The sequence below is a fragment of the Macaca fascicularis genome, chromosome 15, assembly GCF_037993035.2.
Source record: "Macaca fascicularis isolate 582-1 chromosome 15, T2T-MFA8v1.1".
NCBI classification, from domain to species: Eukaryota; Metazoa; Chordata; class Mammalia; order Primates; family Cercopithecidae; genus Macaca; species Macaca fascicularis.
The window spans coordinates 11,562,390-11,580,912 of record NC_088389.1 but is presented as its reverse complement, the minus strand read 5'-3'; the positions used below and the strand labels follow the sequence as shown (position 1 = coordinate 11,580,912).

General features: G+C 60.4%; 1 protein-coding gene across 20 annotated transcripts in view; it reads left to right on the top strand.

Moving 5' to 3' along the window:
• Window positions 1-17,789, top strand: part of NTNG2 (netrin G2) — an 83,604-nt gene extending 65,815 nt beyond the window's left edge. For 13 of the 20 annotated variants that reach the window (XM_065529981.2, XM_065529980.2, XM_065529976.2 and 10 more), the window contains 8 exons: window positions 96-268; window positions 3,727-3,750; window positions 4,741-4,887; window positions 8,811-8,879; window positions 10,575-10,676; window positions 12,250-12,417; window positions 14,031-14,165; window positions 15,571-17,789. In XM_065529981.2, the coding sequence (XP_065386053.1) occupies window positions 96-268; window positions 3,727-3,750; window positions 4,741-4,887; window positions 8,811-8,879; window positions 10,575-10,676; window positions 12,250-12,417; window positions 14,031-14,165; window positions 15,571-15,806 (1,054 nt within the window). In that variant the 3' untranslated portion in view covers window positions 15,807-17,789. The remainder of the gene's footprint in view (window positions 1-95; window positions 269-3,726; window positions 3,751-4,740; window positions 4,888-8,810; window positions 8,880-10,574; window positions 10,677-12,249; window positions 12,418-14,030; window positions 14,166-15,570) is intronic. The other 7 variants (XM_074016193.1, XM_074016195.1, XM_074016191.1 and 4 more) reach the window with 2 other exon arrangements.
• Window positions 17,790-18,523: the final 734 nt, after the last annotated feature.

The following is an 18,523-nucleotide window of genomic DNA, read 5'->3' as shown; positions in this document are numbered from 1 at the left end:
CCTGGGCCCCTCCTGGGAGGCTCTCCTTTCCCCAGAGGCCAGGCCAGGCTGCCCACAAGCTCTCTGACATCTCTGCCCTCTCGGTGTGTCCCCAGGTGCAAGTGCAACCTGCATGCCAACCTGTGCTCCATGCGAGAGGGCAGCCTGCAGTGCGAGTGCGAGCACAACACCACCGGCCCCGACTGCGGCAAGTGCAAGAAGAATTTCCGCACCCGGTCCTGGCGGGCCGGCTCCTACCTGCCGCTGCCCCACGGCTCTCCCAATGCCTGTACGTGCCACTCCCCGGGGCCACAAGCCTGCATGACTGTAGTCTTCCCCGCCCATCAATCCCAGGAGCTGTGGATCATACACACGCACACATACCTGCACACAGGCACATACGTGTGCACCTGCATGCACATGTGCACGCAGAAACATACGAGCATGCATGCACAGGCATGGGCATACATATAAATGCACAAACACATGCATGCACAGACACACACATGCATGCATGCCCCACACACACACACTTTGTTCTACAGCTCCCAAGCACCAGGTCTTGTAACAGGTCCCTCTAGCATACCTGCATCCTGCCGAACGCTAAGCTGCCCTTCCAGCCCTGGTCTGCAGGGAAACCCGAGATGAGCAGCATTTCTGTAGCCCTTCCCCTTCTTAACCCTGACACCTGGCAGGAGGCCCCCGTGGGATGGCAGGGAGTGATGAGGTGGGACCCCCACTTCAGGTGAGGGGATCAGTAGCATCATCCCTGATCATGAGCATCTCTGGGGTGTTTGGAGCAAGCCACAAAAGCCAAGTGCTACGTGTTCAGCACTTCCTCCATCCTCAGAGCAACCCCTGGGAGCTGAGCTCCTGTCATCCCATTTTACAGATGTGTCCTCTATGGCCTGCACCGGAGTCCCCCGCACGTGCTCTCTGCCCACCCCTCTCCTGTCCTCGCCCAGCCATGCCAGGGAGCCATCCTCAGGGTCTGCCCACTCGCATCTGCATCATAGTCCCCCTTCGGAGGACCCCCACTCAGGAAGCCCCTGGGCTGCAAGTGGAGAAGGCCACAGACTGCCCCTGGGGTGGGCTCTCCCTGACCCCCACCGTTGCCACTTTACAGATGCTGGCCGTTCTCAAGTGCGTGGTTGGTGCCCAAGGCCCTCCTGGGCACTTTGTGTATCTCGCTTCCACCTCACACAGCCCCATAGGGCGCAGTCCTTATTATGCTCCATTGTCCAGATGAGCAGACTGAGGCCCAGCGAACCTCGGGGTCCTCCCAGGTTTCACAGTGAGTTGCGTGCCAATGCCAGGGCTTAGGGCAGCTACTGGATCTGATGCCCACACCAGGCCTGGGCAGTGGGCTCCTGCACCCCATCTGGACATCCTCCCTCGACGGGTGGAAGATTTATGTGACTTTAGGCTGATCAAAGCTGAGAGCCATGTGCAGAGGCCATGACAGGCATGTCACGCGTGTGCTGCAGCAGGCGGTGAGACAGGCCTTTGAAGGGGTGACTTGGCAGGCACCAAACAGCACTCTCAGGTCTTCAAAGGCACAAAGAGCGCTCCGGGGGCTGACAGCCCACTCCAGCCACTGCCTCCTCCCAGCTTGCCATCCCCATCTCTTTGTGGTCCAAACCCTTTCCTGAGGTCTCTCTTTAGTGGCCGTCACTCTCTCCCTGACTCACAAATTGGCTTCCCCTTTGTCTATCCTGAGGGCCTCTCTCCCTTCCCTCCTCTCTGCCTCCGTTCTCTCCATCATCATGCCCTCCATTTTTTTTTTTTTTTTTTTTTTTTTTTTGTCTTAGAGATAGGTTTCTCACTCTGTTGCCCAGGCTGGAGTGCAGTGGCGCAATCATGGCTCACTGTAACCTCAACCTCCTGGGCTTAAGCGATCCTCCACTTCAGCCTCCCAAGTAGCTGGGACCACAGGTGCATGCCACCAGGCCCGGGTAATTTTTGTGTTTTTTGTAGGGAAAAGGTTTTGCCATGTTGCCCAGGCTGGTCTCGAGATCCTGAGCTCTAGTAACCCTCCTGTCTTAGTCTCCCAAAGTGCTGGGATTACAGGCATGAGCCACCATGTCTGGCCATTTCTGACTTTTTTCTTCTTCCACTTGCCTCCTGCATCTGGAGGTTCTGCAAGGCCTCCCTCTGCCCGTCTCTGGCCACCTGAGACACTTAGCTGCAGGTCACACCTAGGAGGACCCACTGTCCCCACCCTCACCACCACCGGTCTAGCCAGCGATGGACAGACAGGCCTGTAGGGACTGCGCAGCTGGGGCTTCCTTATTTAGGGGAGACTCCTGGAGCTGGCCCCACCTCCTGCTTCCCTGGGAGTCCCTGGGAATTGCCTTTGAGGCCCCCAAGCCCCAGGAAGGAGGGGTTTCTTCTGATATTTGCAGGCGCTGCTGTCCTCAGCACCCGGGTCTCCTGCCTTCTCTGGGGCACCAACAGGAAACAGCCCAAGGAGACACAGAGGCTAATTTTGCCCTCACCCTGCCCCTGCTGTGACCCCTTCTCAGTAAGTGGCACCGACATACACGGGGCCAAGCTGCAAGTCTGGGGGTCACCTTGACTGGAGACCCTCCTCCCCCCACGTTCTTCCAACTTCCCTCCATCCCCCCAGGTCTCTCCCAATGCCACCCTCAGCCCTGCAGCAGCCCTCAAGCCCAATGTCTTCCCACCTCCTTACCCCTCTGCCCCCACCTGGCCAGCCCATCATCACCCCCCAGGGCCCAACTTAGAGGCCCCAGGACCTCCCTGTGCCCTGCCTGATGTCCCGCCTGTCCCCACAGAGCCTCACTTAGTCACCACCCAGTCCTGGTGGTGCTTACTGTGGCTGCACCCTGAGGTGTCCTCAGGGTCTAGCAGGTGCCTGCCCAGACACGGAGGTGGAGGAAGGAATGGGTGGGGATAGGCTCGTCCTCCCAGGCCCAGGAGAAGTCCATGAGCCACACGTCCCACTGCTGATCCCACAGCGTCCTTTCTTGGGAACACTGTGGAGAAAGCTGTGGCACCAGCTCCTTCCTTTTGCAACTGGGATGAATCTCACTCCAGGATTTCGAGGCCCCTGGTCACACCAGGATCATAGGCCTCCCCCATCCCCTGGACACACAAAGACACCCAGATTCGAGTCAGGCCTCGCCCACTCCCAGCTATATTTCTCCCCCAGCCACGTGTCCTCAGCTGTAGAATCAGGACCGTAAGGAAACTCCCTCATGGGGTTCTTATGAGGACGGCACAGTTCATGTAGGGGATGCTGACACCGTGCCTGGCACGTGGGACGCACACCACCCGCGACGGCCGTTCCCGTGGTTTCTCAGCGAGTTTTCCAGCCACACTGCACTTCTTAGACAGGAACACTCCACACAATGTCCTTGTCCTGCACTGGAGGGCCCAAAAATCTAAAATAGGAGTGTGTATGAAGCTCCCAGTGGAGCGTTTGGCACCTGTCAGCATGTCCCCAAGGGCAAGTCACTGCTCTGAGATTCAGTGTCTCCATCTGCAAAATGGGCCAATAGTGGTTCCTCCCTCCCAGGGCTGCCATGAGGATGGAACGGGATAATCCACCCCGGTCCCCACACCCTGCAGGTCATCATTGCTAGCAGCTGTGTGGTGCAGCAGGTGCTCTTGAGGGAGGAGCACCTCCAGGCCCTCCCCTGGCCTGCTGGACCCTCTGCAGGGAGGCGACAGCCAGGCCCCTTCCCCTGGGGCAGCCAGCTTACGCCCCTCTCTCTCCCGCAGGTGCTGCTGCAGGTTCCTTTGGCAGTAAGTACACGCCCAGGGAGGGCGGCCAGGGCCCCTCTTTGCATGTCCTGGAAAAAGCAGGAGAGAAAAAAGGGGCTTCGGTGTCCCCTCTGGGACTTGGGCCTATTCACTCCGTCCTCTAATTACACCCAATGTGCTTCTCCACCTCTCCCCCCTCCACCTCTCCCCTCCACATCATATGCCATGTGTCATGTGTCATTTTGCTGTGGCCTGCTGTCCAGCAAGTCTCAGGCTCTCCCAGGAGCTCCATCAGTGCTGCTTTGGAAAACGGGACAGGACCTTTTGCAGGTCCCTTGGCCCCGGGTGGGCTCCCTGCTCCTCCCGCCCGGGCCTCTTCTCTCACCTGGATCTGGGAGAGGAGTCTCTCCTGCCAGGCAAGAGTGGGGTGACCTTCCACCAGGGGTAGAATCCACCCCCCAGCCTGACCGTGGGGGCAGCCTCCCTCTGAGCAGCCTCTGTAGCCAGCTTGGCCCAGGGCTCTGCTCGTCCAGGTCAGCTCAGGTCCCAGGGGAGTTGGACCAAGGAGGGGCATCCGCAGGAGGTGGGGGTCCTGAGAGTTCCCCAGGAGGGTGAGGGCGACATGGTGCCCGCAGATTATCAGTGAATGTCATCGAGACTGTCCCCAAACACTCACAGGGCGCCGGGCACAGTCTCTCATTTCAGCCTTGCAAACCCCTCCCCCGGGAGGTCGCCATCTGCTCCGAGAGGCAGCAGGAAAGGGCTGGCCAATGTCAAAGAGCCAGCCGGGAGCAGACCCCAAATCTCAGAAATGCTTCTGGGGTGCACTGTCAGCCTCCACCAGGGCTCCGTGGGGCCCCACATCCCACCCACATTGTCCCTCCCGGACCCAGAGGGCCCCTGGCTGGGAAGCCAATGGGCCGAGAGGGCGCCAGGGACGCGGGCCTGCACAGCCGTCGTAAGTTACTTCTCTGTGGTGTCCCCACCCCAGCAACCCCCCCACCCTCTCTTGCTTTTCCCATCTCTCACCAGGCATCAGCGGGTCCCAGAAAGACCCCGACCCCAAAGGCCCTGTGGCCACTGCGGCCACCACAGCCATGACAGGGGCTCCCACTACTCCTGTCCCCTCCACGTCCACTGCCTGGGCCCCCACGGCTCCCAGCACCCCACAGCCCACAGGTGGGTGCCAGGGTACAGTGACCCCTGCCATCCCACCCTCTCCTGCTTCTAGCCTGCGTCCCCGCCTCTCTTGGGGTGGGAGGGTTGGCAGCCCTGTGCGGGAGAGCAGGGGCTTGGCTCTTAGAATAGAGACGCTGCAACCCTAGAGCTGGGAGGCCACAAGCCAAAGGGGCTTCCAGGTCACCTGGGTCAACCTGTTCCTGAGCCCAACCAGGGGATTCAGTGGTCAGTTCAGCTTCCGAAATCGTCTTCCTCCTGCCCTTCAAGCCATTGCTTAGAAGGTCTCCCAGACCAGTGTGGCCAGATAGCTGCAGGAACTGGGAGGAAAGGTGCTGGGGGCAGCAAGGCCATCCTGACATGCAGCCAAAGACCGGCCTTGTCTCCCAGTGGTGCTTCTGCCTCCACGGTTGCTGGAGCCCCGCCCACACCCTGCCCCCACCTGGCCCCCAGGGCCTCTCTGTCCTTAACCCCTCAGCAGCGCACCGGTGCGATGGATGGAGCAGGGTTAGCCCAGAAAGCAAACGTCTCTGATTAGCAGGCCAGAGGGAGCCTCTGGAGTTGGGTTTGGCTACTGGGAATGTGGGGGCTGCGTGTGTAGCGCAAGGCCAGGCCAGGGCCAGACGTCCTGCCCCCTCAGGGTTCTGCCACAGACAAGCATGGAAACCTGATTCTCACTCCCCTCCGAAGGAGGGATTCGCATACATTCAAGGCTGGGGGTGCTGGGGTGGGCCTCTGCTCTCACCTGGACTCACCTTGGGAGTGTCCCTGGACTCTGCGCACTGCAGGTGCCAGGGGTCTGAAAGGATTTTTCCTTCCCAGAGGGCTCCAGGAAGACAATGACCAAGGGGAATTCTTCCTGGTCCCAGCCGGGGAGGGGTGCTCCAATAACCTGCCATATCCTGTCCCCCACCTCCCTGCAGGGAGGACCTGGTGGGGACTCCTGACCCCTTGGGTAGTGCCCTGGCCCTCCCTCTCTCTGATCCAAGAGGACCTGCCCCACTGCTCCTTCCCCCTGGAAGGGTGGCATTTCTGAAGGGCAGAGTCCCCTCCGTCAGCTCCTGCCTTGGCCTGTTGCTGCATGGGCACTCAGGCTCCCCAGGCGGGGGCAAATGCTGAGAGAAAGACCTCCTCCTTCCTAGGCCATCCGGAGCGGCTCCCCTGGGGGCAGCACATCCCACTTCTCTCTACATCCTTCCCTTTCTGCACGAGGCATTTACAGGAGGCAGGGGTAGCCAAAAGATTGGAGGATTTCAGGGAAGCCTCCTGGCCCAGGAATCCTCCTTGGGGTGGAGGACGTGGGTCACTCTGAGAATTCTGGACTTCAGACATAGGTTGGCCCAGCCACAGGGGAGCTGTGCTTGGCTACTGAGCCTGTGGTGGGCAGACAGAAGCAAAAACAGTGGTGGTGGGTGCTGTGCCTGCCTCCAAACAGTGGTCTGGCTGGGAGGCCAGATACTCTCCATATCACATGTGCAAGTGTACACACGCACACACGCATGCATGCACACACACGTACACACACACACGCATGCACACACACGTACACACACACATGCATGCACACACACGTACACAAACACACACGCACACACAGAGGAACCTTGAATCCATTTGCGGAGCTGCTTCTGACTTGGTGCCAGGGCAGCCGTGGGAGGCTGGGCAGATTGTGCAAAGTTGGGAATTAAAGAGGAAAAGTCAGAGGCCGGAGTGGTACATGTGGGGGAGGCAAGGATCCCCAGGACCCCCTCGGGGAGCAGAAGGCATACCCTCCCTCTCGGCAAGACAGTGTTGCTCTGCACCCTCAGCCCTGTGTCAAGAAGCAGGACATTAGGGGAGGAGGTGGCTTCAATGTGACAGTCAGTGGCCCCCACAGCCCACATCTAGGGGCTCCTCCCTCCTCTTCAGCAACCGAAGCCCCTGTCCAGAGCCCCCATTAATAAAAACGATCATTGCAGTTGCTGAGGGTGAGTTCTCCCGGGCTAAAGGCTGTGCTCCTATCATCGTATCATTATATTCTGGGGTCACAGCTCTGTGAGATGGAGGCTGTTATTTTCCTAGTCCCACAGGTGAGGGCAATCGAGGCTTAGGAAGACGCAGCTGGATTTTATGATATGTAAATTATACCTGAATCAAACTGTTTCAGAAGAAAAAAAAAAGAGGCAGCTGCCCGATGTCCCGGGATTATGGAGAGGCACAGGCAGGATTTGAACTCAGGGTGCGCCAACTCAGCCACCCAAAGCTGTTACCCTGAGGCCTCCAGGGGCTATGCTATCTTTATTTATTTATTTATTTATTTATTTATTTATTTTGAGATGGAGCTTCGCTCTTGTCGCCGAGGCTGGAGTGCAATGGTGCGACCTCAGCTCACCACAACCTCCGCCTCCCGGGTTCAAGCAATTCTCCTGCCTCAGCCTCCCAAGTAACTGGGATTATAGGCACCCGTCACCGGGTTCAGCTAATTGTGGTCTTTTTAGTAGAGACGGGGTTTCACCATGCTGGTCAGGCTGGTATCGAACTCCTGACCTCAACTGATCCACCCGCCTCAGCCTCCCAAAGTGCTAGGATTCCAGGCGTAAGCCACTGCGCCCGGCCAGGTAGTGCTATCTTTAAGGCCTGGCTTGCAGGGCTTCCCAGTTCCAAAGGAGCAGACCAGGCTTCCATGGGGCCTTGCTACAGCACACAGGCCTTGGCGAGAACTTGCTTCCTACACACCTGAGTTGTGCCCCTGGGCAGCCCAGCTAGGACTCTCTCCCTCCCCAAAACCCTGGTCCCTGAAAGATCCTGAATATCCCCGGACGCCTCTCAACAGGTGCTTTGGGCTCTTTGACCAGAGTCCAGCTGGGCCTCTGAACTCCTGGGCCAGATGTTTCTCCCGCCTGCCAATGTCAAGCTGTCTGGAGGACAGCGCTGGGGGCGGAAAATGCCGCTGGAGACACTAATCCTCTCCTGGGCTGGGCCACGGAGGGTGGAGGGAGACAGGCTCCGAAGCAAATGCCTTCAGGGCTGGCTTTCTCGTGGCTCTAATTAAGCCCTTGCCAATTTGGGCCTGGCGGCCTCATCTTCCCACTGAACATCGTATTAAAGTCAATTGATGTCCAAAGCTCTCCGCTCCCAGCTGGGAAGTCTTCCGCCCTTGTTAGCTGGTAGCTTTTCCTTTTCTTTCCCCACAGCCACCCTTGTGTATAATCCCTTCAAGAAGGAGAAAACAGCAGCCCTCCCCTGTCCCCCTGGGTTTGTCCTTGGAAATTTGGGCACAGGACAGTTCTTTGCCAGCCCTGCCTGCCTTCCTGGCTGGGGGTCCTGTTAGTCTAGGGGCTGAGCACTGTGGCATTTGGGGGCTGATTCATGCTGGGGTCCCTGGTGAAAATGGGCCCAGGCCAGGGGTCAGGGGTCAGGAAGGTAGAAGGGCGGTGATCAGGGAAGCAAGTCAGATGCTGGGGGAGGCTCCGGTCCCTGGATGGGGGCTGGACAGGAAGGAGGCCTTCCAGAATACTTCCGGACACATCTAAGATCTTGGCCAGAACACGTGCCCCACTTTGCAGCCATTAGAGACGTCAGCTCAGAGAGGTCTGGGCCCAGAGACGGGACCTGGCCTAGCTCTGTCCTTCAGTCAGAACGGGGATCACACAGGGAGTGTAGAAGGGTCTCGCTGAAGCATATGCAGATTCTCAGGCATGAGGCCACCTCCCATCTATCTGGCTTTAAGTCTGTATGTGCTGTCCACAGACTGCAATAGTGTAGATGCTGCCTCTGTAGTAGATTTGGACCCAGTTCCTTTGGCCAGTATAGAGAGAGCCTCTCCTGATAGTGCTGCTGCTTTAAGGGGCCTGTCGGGTGCGGGGCTGTGGTGCCTCAGTAAGAGCCCAGCTTCCCTCAGCACCACCCCCTCACATAACTTGGTTTCTTCTCTTCTTCCCCACAAGAGTGGACCAGGCCATCTACGGCTGCCCCGCTCTCAAGCAGGTGGTCCCAGGTGGCCGCCCGTGCAGAAGGTATGGGGGCAAGGCCTGTGATGGGCCTGAGACCCCGGGGAAGCGCCCTCTTAGACTCATAGGCCCCTCCCCCTGTAGTGGAAGTAGCAGGGGTGCGTGGTGGGGACCTGGGGTCGGCGGGGGGTTGGTGGTGCAGCAACCAACTGAGGGCACGGGTGTAGAATGTCGGTGCCTGGGAAGCTCTAGGGCATGGTGGTGAGGGAGCAGCCTGGGAGAGCAGGTCTACCAGCTCTGCCCCCAAACTTCACCTGCTTAGAGAAGTTCCATGTGGCACCGCCACGCCAAGCTCTTCCACCAGCACTCCCTCCGAGGGTTTCGGAGTCGAGTGGAGGTCCTGCCTCCCATGACAGGAACCCCCCTTTCCAGCTCCCCCTTGCTCACAGGACACCAGGGCAGTTGCTGGATCACAGAGCAAGTCAGAGGGAGCTTCCTGCAGGAGCGGGGGCCGTGAGACCTCAGAGGGTGGACTGTGGCGGGTGAAGGAAGAAGGTGGCATATTCCAGGCCGCAGGACCAGCCAGGGCAAAGGCTTGGCAGTGGGATGGTAGGGAGCCTGACAAAGTGGAAAATGTGTGGGTTAAAGGCGGGAGGGCGGGATCCTGGAAGACACTGACATCCTCCTGTTACATGGGAGGAGACGCACCGGCTCATCTGTAGCCGTAGACAGACACGCCAAGGAAACGTGCAGGCCTGCCTGACTCTCCAGAAGGGAAATGGTCCCTGGCCCCAGTTCACCAAGCCTGGGCTGGGAATTAGGGCCTGAGGTCTAGGGAACCGGTGAGCTGTTCTTCCAGCTCACCTGTTCAAATTCCCTCCAGCCCCAGCTCTGAGCAGCGAGCCGGGCTTTGAGCGCCCTCTACTGGCAGGAAGCTCTGGCGCTGGAAGCATATTTAGAGAGGGTTGGATGGTTGGTTCCTAGAAACCCGGAGGACCTGGGTCTGGTGTCCTCTCTGGTGATCGAGACAAAGCTGACGGGAGCCATCACTTCCCTGCCCTGGGCCCACCAGGCCGCCACAGACCCCCATGGGGAAGCCAAGGCAGTGACGCTTCCGGGACAGTGGCCTGCTCACGCACAGATAGGGCGCTGCGGCCCCAGTGGGATGCTGGGCAGGGCGTCGCTGTTCCTGGCTTGACAGCACTTGCAAGTGGGACTCCAGGGAGAGCAAAGGATTCACTTTGGCTGGAGCAGGAAGATTGTTTCAGAAAGGAAGGGAGATGCCAAAGTCCTTAAATGCCAGGTTTAGTCTCTGGGTTTGATGCTCCCGGAAGTTTGAAGAGGAGGTGGGGAGAGCAAGAGACAGGTGTGCAACACGCTATCAATCCGTCTAAAAGCCGTTCGGCTTCCAAGAAGGCCTTAGCAGGGCGCGGGGGGTGTCAGGGGTTACAGAAGTCATTTGGGGGAGTAATCCAGCCAGATGTGTCCATGGTCTCAGAGAGGGGACCAAGGGCAGGGCTGATTTGCAAGCTCGGGATGTGCTGTGTTTCCTTCAGGAAGGGGCCCCATCTCCCTGGGCTCTTCGAGGAGAGGGGCTGTGTGATTTGAGGCCAGAGGGGCCTCTCCCTCCCTCACTTCTGAGCAGGCGACAAGGCTGCCTGCCCTAGAGCTGGCCCAGGGCCGCTTGGAAGCCTTTGCTGGGCTCTTCCCTGGGCAGCGGGACCACGGCAGACGAAAGAACCTGTTTCTCATCTCTCCAAGCTGTGGGCACCCCTGCTGCTGCCCCTGCCCCTGCCAAGGGCTACAAACTTTTCCAGCTCAAGCCCAAATCTCCTCAAGTGATGCCTATTGAAGAATTCCAAGGTAAGAGGATGGGCCTGGGGCCCCATCAGCCCTCCCTGCCACCTGTTCCCCAACCGTCACTGGAAAAAGACGGTGCAAGACAAGACGGTGCAGGACAGAGGACAAATGCCTGGCTCAGAAAACCCTCCCGGAGTAGCTGGGCCAAGGTTAAACTGAGTCTCTCTTCCCTACAGGCCTCCCTCCCCAAGGGAGCTGGGAGCAGGTGTGAGTCAGAAGCCAACTTGGGCACAGTGGGCAGGCCACACAGCGGGCAGAGCAGATGCCAGAAATAGCCTGTCCTGGCTCCCCTGGGAGGTGTGGTCCAGGGGCTCGTCTTGGCTGAAGCAGAATCTGGGACACACGGGTCACCAATGCTGCTCTTTGGGACACTTAGAGGATGCCTCACCTCATTGTCTCTGGAGGGACAAAGTGAAGGGGGCAAATCCAGGTGGCCCACAGGTGGGAATGCCCACCATCTCTCATGGGCACAGGCTGCTTCTCCAGGGTCTCCCATGCCCTTGACCACTGGGTCAGTCCCTCCTTATCCCATCACAAAAGGGAAGCTGGGTCCTCTAGAGATACACAGATGGTGTTTCAAGAGGGTGGCCGGTGTCCTTCCTGGTTCAGGGGCAGCCACATTGGCTTTCTTGCTGGAGGGTGTGTGGGCGGGTGAATACTGTGTCCCTTCGTAGGAACATCAAGGGATGCCCCCCCATTCTTAGGGATGGTGACCTTACCAAATCCTCCACTGACATTGTGGGGTTCACCTCCAGTCCCTGAGAGCCTTGCCCCATGCTTGTCTGGTCCTCGGAGCGGAGCCGATTAGGCAGGGGTCAACCTGAGAACCACATAGGAGTGGGGTGCAGGAGGTGGCAGGACATGGTGGTGGTGGTCCTTGGTATGAAACCATGTGTTTCCAGGAGCAGCGAGTCACAAGCCGGGCCAGGGCCAGGGGGAGGCAAACAGGTTCCTGGGGCACCTGCTTTAAAGTGGCACTCACTCTTAGCATCCTGCAAAACAACCAAACTTGCAGAAAGCTCAGGCTAATAAGAAAGGGTCCAGCAGGTGGGCATTTTCCTCCCAACCATCTTCCAAAGCAGCATGGGCAGGAGCTCCTGGCCCATTGCATCTTGTCCAGCGTCCATCCATGCATTCATCCACCCGAGGACACCACAGGGAGCGCCGTGAACCCAGGCGCCACCCTCCCCCAGTGCACAGCCAGGTGGCATGACCCCGCCCTCCTTGCATGAATCACTTTCTAATCACTCCAGCACTCGGGCATCCTTCAGTGAGCACTTGGCCCTGGTGCCCAGCCAGGCGTTAGCAGGTGCTGCCCACTGGCCCTCCCTGGTTCCCTGCCCACAGGGCCAGGTGAGAATCCCTGGGCTCAGCCTACTCAGGTTCTCCTCCGGGCTCAAAGCAGGGAGGCCTGTCTCTTCCTGAATCTGACAGAAGGGTTGGAGGCCTAGGGCACCATCTTTTCCAAAGGTGCCTTCCTCCCTGCATGACCTGGGGTGAGTCCTTCCTTGCCCTGTGCCTCAGTTTCCCTGAATTATCACTGATCATTGATATTTTTCCTACTTGGCCGCCCCAGACTGCGAATGCTACGGTCACTCCAACCGCTGCAGCTACATTGACTTCCTGAATGTGGTGACCTGCGTCAGCTGCAAACACAACACGCGAGGTCAGCACTGCCAGCACTGCCGGCTGGGCTACTACCGAAACGGCTCGGCAGAGCTGGATGATGAGAACGTCTGCATTGGTGAGAGGGCACGGACACGGCACAGGGAACTTGCTGGAATGCGTGCCCCCTCTGGGGCCCCCCGCATCAGAATCACCTGGGGAGGCTGTGGGAATTCTAACTCCAGGGCCCACTCCATCTCTAAGGATAGAAAGCTCCAGAAGCTACTCTATTAGTAACCTCCCCTTGCAGTTCTCTGGCAGGCACTGGAGTTGCAAAACTTACCAGTGGCCTTTCCCTCTCTGGGCAACTGGAGGGGACACTGACCCTTCCTGGTTCCAAAGAGCTGTGACTGTAGCAGGTGGCAGGCACTCAGTGGCAGAGGCCACTGAGCATCTGTCTGGGGCTGGTGTCGGTGGGGGGGTGGGGGAGACAGTCCCCCTCCATAGCTCCTTTCCAGAAGGGTGGAGGAACAGCCTATCCCTCCTCCTTGGGGGCCAGTTGGGGGCCAAAAGATGGCCTTGCTGCATACATTTGGGCAGGTGCCTTCCCCTCCCTGGGCCTCGGCTTCCTCATTCATCAAATCGGGAGGCAGATCAGATTAGTTTTCAGCTCTTTTTTTGTGGCTGAAGCTTTTCTTCAAACGCTTTACCAGCCGAGGTCCAGATATAAAGCTGCTCTTCACCCCCGGTGGGCACCCGGTCTGCTTTCTTCCAAGTTCTACTCAAGGACTGGCTTTGGGGTAGAGAAGGAAGTTCATCAGGGCCTTGGGCCTGGGCAAAGACCAAAGCCATGACTGCCAACCAAAACGCACCAGCCTGGAATAGTTGCCCCTGTCGTCAGTAGAGGCCAGGTCTCAGCCCCAGGGGCTGTCCCCCAACCCTGCCCAGCCAGGCCCCTTGGGACACCATCGCCCATCCCCCACCCAGCAGGCGGCTCTGGCTGCGCAGAGGAGGGGCTCCTGCAAAGCTGGAGCTGTCGGTTTGAATTATGGCGGCAGCCTTCAGATAATTCCATCAACTCTAAGTGATCAAAGCCGCTGACGTCACAGGGGGCCAGCTGCAGGGACAGGGCAGGGCCTTTGGATCCAATTAGAGGCGCCCCCACCCTGGCACCGTCCTCCTCTCCCTGGCTCTCCCTGCCTCCACCCCTAGAGCCATCACTGAGCTGCAAGGTTTCTCAGGGTGGAGGATATTCGCCCCCTCCCACAAAGCAGAGCCCCAAGGAAACCAACTGGGCCCCCCCGGGAGCAGGAATAGGCTGTTCCTCCACTCCCCTGGAAAGGAGCTGTGGAGGAGGGCCACCCCCACAGCACAGCAGCCCCAGACATGCTCAGTGGCCTCCGCTGAGCTTCTGCCATCTGTCGGAGTCATAGCTCTTTGGAGATGGGAAGGGTCAGCGACCCCTCTAGTTGCCCAGAAAGGGGAAGGGGCTGACCCGGGTCACGCCAGAGCCAGGGCGGGGAAGGCGGGGCTGGGAGATTTTTGATCCCAGGGAAGGAAGCCGGAGTCTTCCCTCCAGGTCTGGACACCCCGGGCAGTCCCCACCCGCCGTCCAGCCGCGGGCTCACGTGGACCCAAGTGTGGGGAGCATCCCCTGGGGAGTGCGGAGACCCGGCTGCGAGGCCGGGAGAGTGGGGGTCCGAGCAGACGGCGCCCACAGGTAGCCCTGACCACGTGCCCGTGTCCGTCCAGAGTGTAACTGCAACCAGATAGGCTCCGTGCACGACCGGTGCAACGAGACCGGCTTCTGCGAGTGCCGCGAGGGCGCGGCGGGCCCCAAGTGCGACGACTGCCTCCCCACGCACTACTGGCGCCAGGGCTGCTACCGTGAGTGCGCGCCGTTCCCCCGTGGGCGGAGCCTGCGGAAAGGTGGCGGGGCAGGACCGAGGCAGTGGGCGGGGCCTAGTAAGACCTGGCCGGGACGGTGGACGGGACCTAGCAAGACAGGACAGGGCCGGGGAAGTGGGCGGGGCCTCGTGGGACGGGGCAGGGGAGGTGGGCGGGCCTCACGAGACGGGGCTGGGAAGGTGGGCGGGCCTCACGAGACGGGGCTGGGAAGGTGGGCGGGCCTCACGAGGCGGGACAGGGGAGGTGGGCGGGCCTCACGAGACGGGGCTGGGGAGGTGGGCGGGCCTCACGAGACGGGGCTGGGGAGGTGGGCGGGCCTCACGAGACGGGGCTGGGGAGGTGGGCGGGCCTCACGAGACGGGGCTGGGGAGGTGGGCGGGCCTCACGAGACGGGGCAGGGGAGGTGGGCGGGCCTCACGAGACGGGGCAGGGGAGGTGGGCGGGCCTCACGAGACGGGGCAGGGGAGGTGGGCGGGCCTCACGAGACGGGGCAGGGGAGGTGGGCGGGCCTCACGAGACGGGGCAGGGGAGGTGGGCGGGCCTCACGAGACGGGGCAGGGGAGGTGGGCGGGCCTCACGAGACGGGGCTGGGGAGGTGGGCGGGCCTCACGAGACGGGGCTGGGGAGGTGGGCGGGCCTCACGAGACGGGGCAGGGGAGGTGGGCGGGCCTCACGAGACGGGGCAGGGGAGGTGGGCGGGCCTCACGAGACGGGGCAGGGGAGGTGGGCGGGCCTCACGAGACGGGGCTGGGGAGGTGGGCGGGCCTCACGTAGACGAGGCAGGGTCCTGGAAGTTGGCGGCGGCCTGATGAGATGGGGTAGAGCTGGGGGCGGTGGGCGGGGCCTAGCGATACTGAGCGGGCAGGTGGGCGTGGACAGAATGCTGCTGGGGTCGGGGTCCGGGCCGAGGGGCGGGTCCAAGAAGAGCTCGGGGCGGGGCCTGATGCGATCTTGGGCATGGTGGTGCGTGGTGGGAACTACGAGAAAGACGCAGCTGGGGTTGGTTGAAAAGGGTTTTGCGGGGACAGAGGGAGGGAGGCTGTCCGAGTCGGCGTTAGCTGCAGGCAGAGGGTGGCAGGGTGCTCCAGGCGCATGGAACAGCACGTGCACAGCTCTGGAGACTGCAGGCGCGTCTGAAGAACCGCACCGAGGCCAGTGGGGCGGGGAGAGAAGGGCAGCGGTGGGAGGCAGCCGGGGGCCCGATCTCGCCCGGGCGCCGTTACCCTCCCAGCGGGACGTTTCACACCCAGCGCTCCCGGAGCCTCCTACACCCCCGGCCCAGACGGCGCCCCCAGGAGCTCGCACACCCCGCTTCGCAGGAGCTCGGAGGTGGGGCGGGAGGGACCGGGCCACGCCCCGTGCTGACCGCCCCCTCCGCCCGCAGCCAACGTGTGCGATGACGACCAGCTGCTGTGCCAGAACGGAGGCACCTGCCTGCAGAACCAGCGCTGCGCCTGCCCGCGCGGCTACACCGGCGTGCGCTGCGAGCAGCCCCGCTGCGACCCCGCCGACGATGACGGCGGCCTGGACTGCGACCACGCGCCCGGGGCCGCCCCGCGCCCCGCCACCCTGCTCGGCTGCCTGCTGCTGCTGGGGCTGGCCGCCCGCCTGAGCCGCTGAGCCCCGCCCGGGGGACGCTCCCTGCACCCGGGGGCCGGGGGTCCCGGGGCGGAGCCGGCGTCCGAGGCCGGGCGGCGAGAAGGGTGCGGCCCAAGCTGCTCCCAGGTGCTACTCAGCAGGGCCCCCCGCCCGGCCCACGCTCCCGCCCGCACTGCCCTCCCCCCCGCAGCAGGGGCGCCTAGGAACTCCGGTCCCCGCACCTGCGATTTGGTTTCGTTTTTCTTTTGTATTATCTGCTGCCCAGTTCCTTTTTTGTCTCTTTTTTTTTTTTTCGCTGGTGGTGAGCCAGAGGGTCGGGAGAAACGCTGCTCGCCCCACACCCCGTCCTGCCTCCCACCACACGTGCACACACGGGACTGTGGCCGACGACCCCTGGCCTGTGCCGGGCTCACGGGCGGCGGCGGACCCCGACCTCCAGTTGCCTACAATTCCAGACGCTAACTCGGTCCTGTTTTCTATTCTTTATTTTTCCTGCAACCCATCAGACCCCAGGCCTCACCGGAGGCCCGGTGACCAAGGAACTCACCATCTGGGGGAGGAGGAGAGAAGGAAGGGGTGGGGGGCCTGGACATTTCGTTCTGTAGAGAACTATTTTTGTTCGTATTTACTGTCCCCTGTAGGGGGGACTGGGCGGGAGTGCCGGTCACCGCGGGGGCCGAGGGGCGAGAATCCGAGGAGTAAAGAGTTTGCTCACCGCTGCCTCCACGGCCTGTTTTCTTTCTGTGTTGGGGACGCTGGGCAGGTTTGCGGCTTAGTGAGGAACCCACAACAAAGCCTTAAAGAAACGGTTTCCCTATTGGGGCCACCATTTCCGTGTCCTCCTTACCTTCTCAAGATTAAGGAGGAGTGCTGGAGGGGACGGGCAGCTTGGGAGTGGTGAGAGGAAGCTCCTTGATTCAGGGTTCATCCCCTGGGACCTCTGCTTCAGAGGATCCAGCAGCTCTCCCAGCTCTGCTTGGTGTCTCCAGCCCTGGGGCCACACTTCCCCCTCGGTCCAGCCTCCTGTCCACCTAAGTTTATTTCAGAGCAGTGCCGGGGATCCGGTCCCGGTTGCTAACTGCTCCCACTGCTCCACCTGCAGGTGCTCCCAGCACTGACTTCTGCCACCACACCTGTTCTTTCCCGGCTGCGAGGTTTAGACCTGGGTCCTTCCTTTGAGTCCCCAAAGCTAAGCTAAGACCAAGTGGAACAAACTTGGCCTTGGGGACAGCAGGAGAGTACAACGCAGAAAAAGAGGGGGAGGTATGACAGGACACTGCATAGGACTCACAGCGTCCCCAGCCCAAATGCCAGCCCCTCCTGGCCTCCTCTGTTAGCTCCCATCCCCAGCACCCCGCTGACCCGGAAGTGCCTTCTGCCAGCCCCAGATCCTCCCACAGCTGACCCATCTCTACGCTCACCTTCTTCCTTATTCACAGAACCCCACTGCCTGGGACCCAAAGCACCCAGATAAAATAAAACACCTCTCTGGGGCTTCTTGTGGATAGGAGTGGCCAGGGGACACAGCTCTGAGCAGTGAGATGTAAGCAGGAGTGATGGGTGGGGCTTCCAGAAAGTTCCTTAAAAGTCATGCCTTCCTCCACACCCCACAAAGCCTCAGTTGTCCAAGTTTGTGGCTCTGTTTTTTCTCTCTCATCCCTCCCTCTGTTCTTCAGTCAGCAGGATGGGGAAGGAGCCTTCTTGAGATACTGAGCGTAAAAGTGTCACCCTCAGGACAGTGAAGGGTGGAGCTGGGGGTGGAAGTTGCAGCGCCTGGGACACCTGCCCTGGCTGCAACCTCTGCACTGCTTTTATTTATCTACTTATTTTTTATAGAGTTGGGGTCTCACTATGTTGCCCAGGCTGGTCTCGAACTCCTAGGCTCAAGTGATCCTCCGGCCTTGGCCTTCCAAAGTGCTGGGATTACAGGTGTGAGCCACCGCACCACCTGCGTGTCTTACTGTGTGAGAAAAAAAAATAAACGTTGATGTGATTAAAACACTAGAATTTGGGTTTTCTGTTCCATGCACACTTTCCAAGTTCTTGTGACCCTCCCTGATTGGCATATGGGCCCCCTGAGTCCTCTAAGGCCAGAGAGGCTGAAACCCACCCTTCCTTGGCCACAGTCCCCTGTGGTGACCCTCAAGTCACCAGGAAGAGGACTGTCCATGACTCAGGCTGAGGAGTCCACCTCTGTCCAGAACAGGACTGCCCCTGCCTTCCAGTGAGCACAGGGCAGCCGAGCAGAACTCACCCCAGAGAAAAGCAGCACTGGCCGCAGTCAGTAAACAGCAGGTGCTTCCTCCTAGTCATCAAGATGATAAAGTATCACCTAGAAGCAGAACTAGAGGCAGAACTTGAGACAGGGACAGCAGGGCCCAATCCCAGTGGCCAGCCCTGGTCCGATCCACCAGGCTGGGGACCCTGGAGCGTCAATGACATCCCAGCACTGTTCTTGTCTGGAGGCAAGTGGGTCACCCTCTGTCAGGCACCAGTGCCAGGCTGGCATGAGGGCTGCAGTAGAAGCCCCTGGTGCAGAAGGTGGGCAGCTGGGGGCTGTGAAGAGGCCCACACGGTGGTGCAGAGGGCATACCTCTTTATGTCACCCTGGATGTGTCCCCGAATACCCTTGAGGGGTCTGGGAGGCAGGGGCCTCTGTGGGCACCCACTCTGTCCTCCTTGACCTCTGTCAGCTGGGCCCGCTCTGTGTCAGCTCTTCTGGCACCGGCCTGTGCATC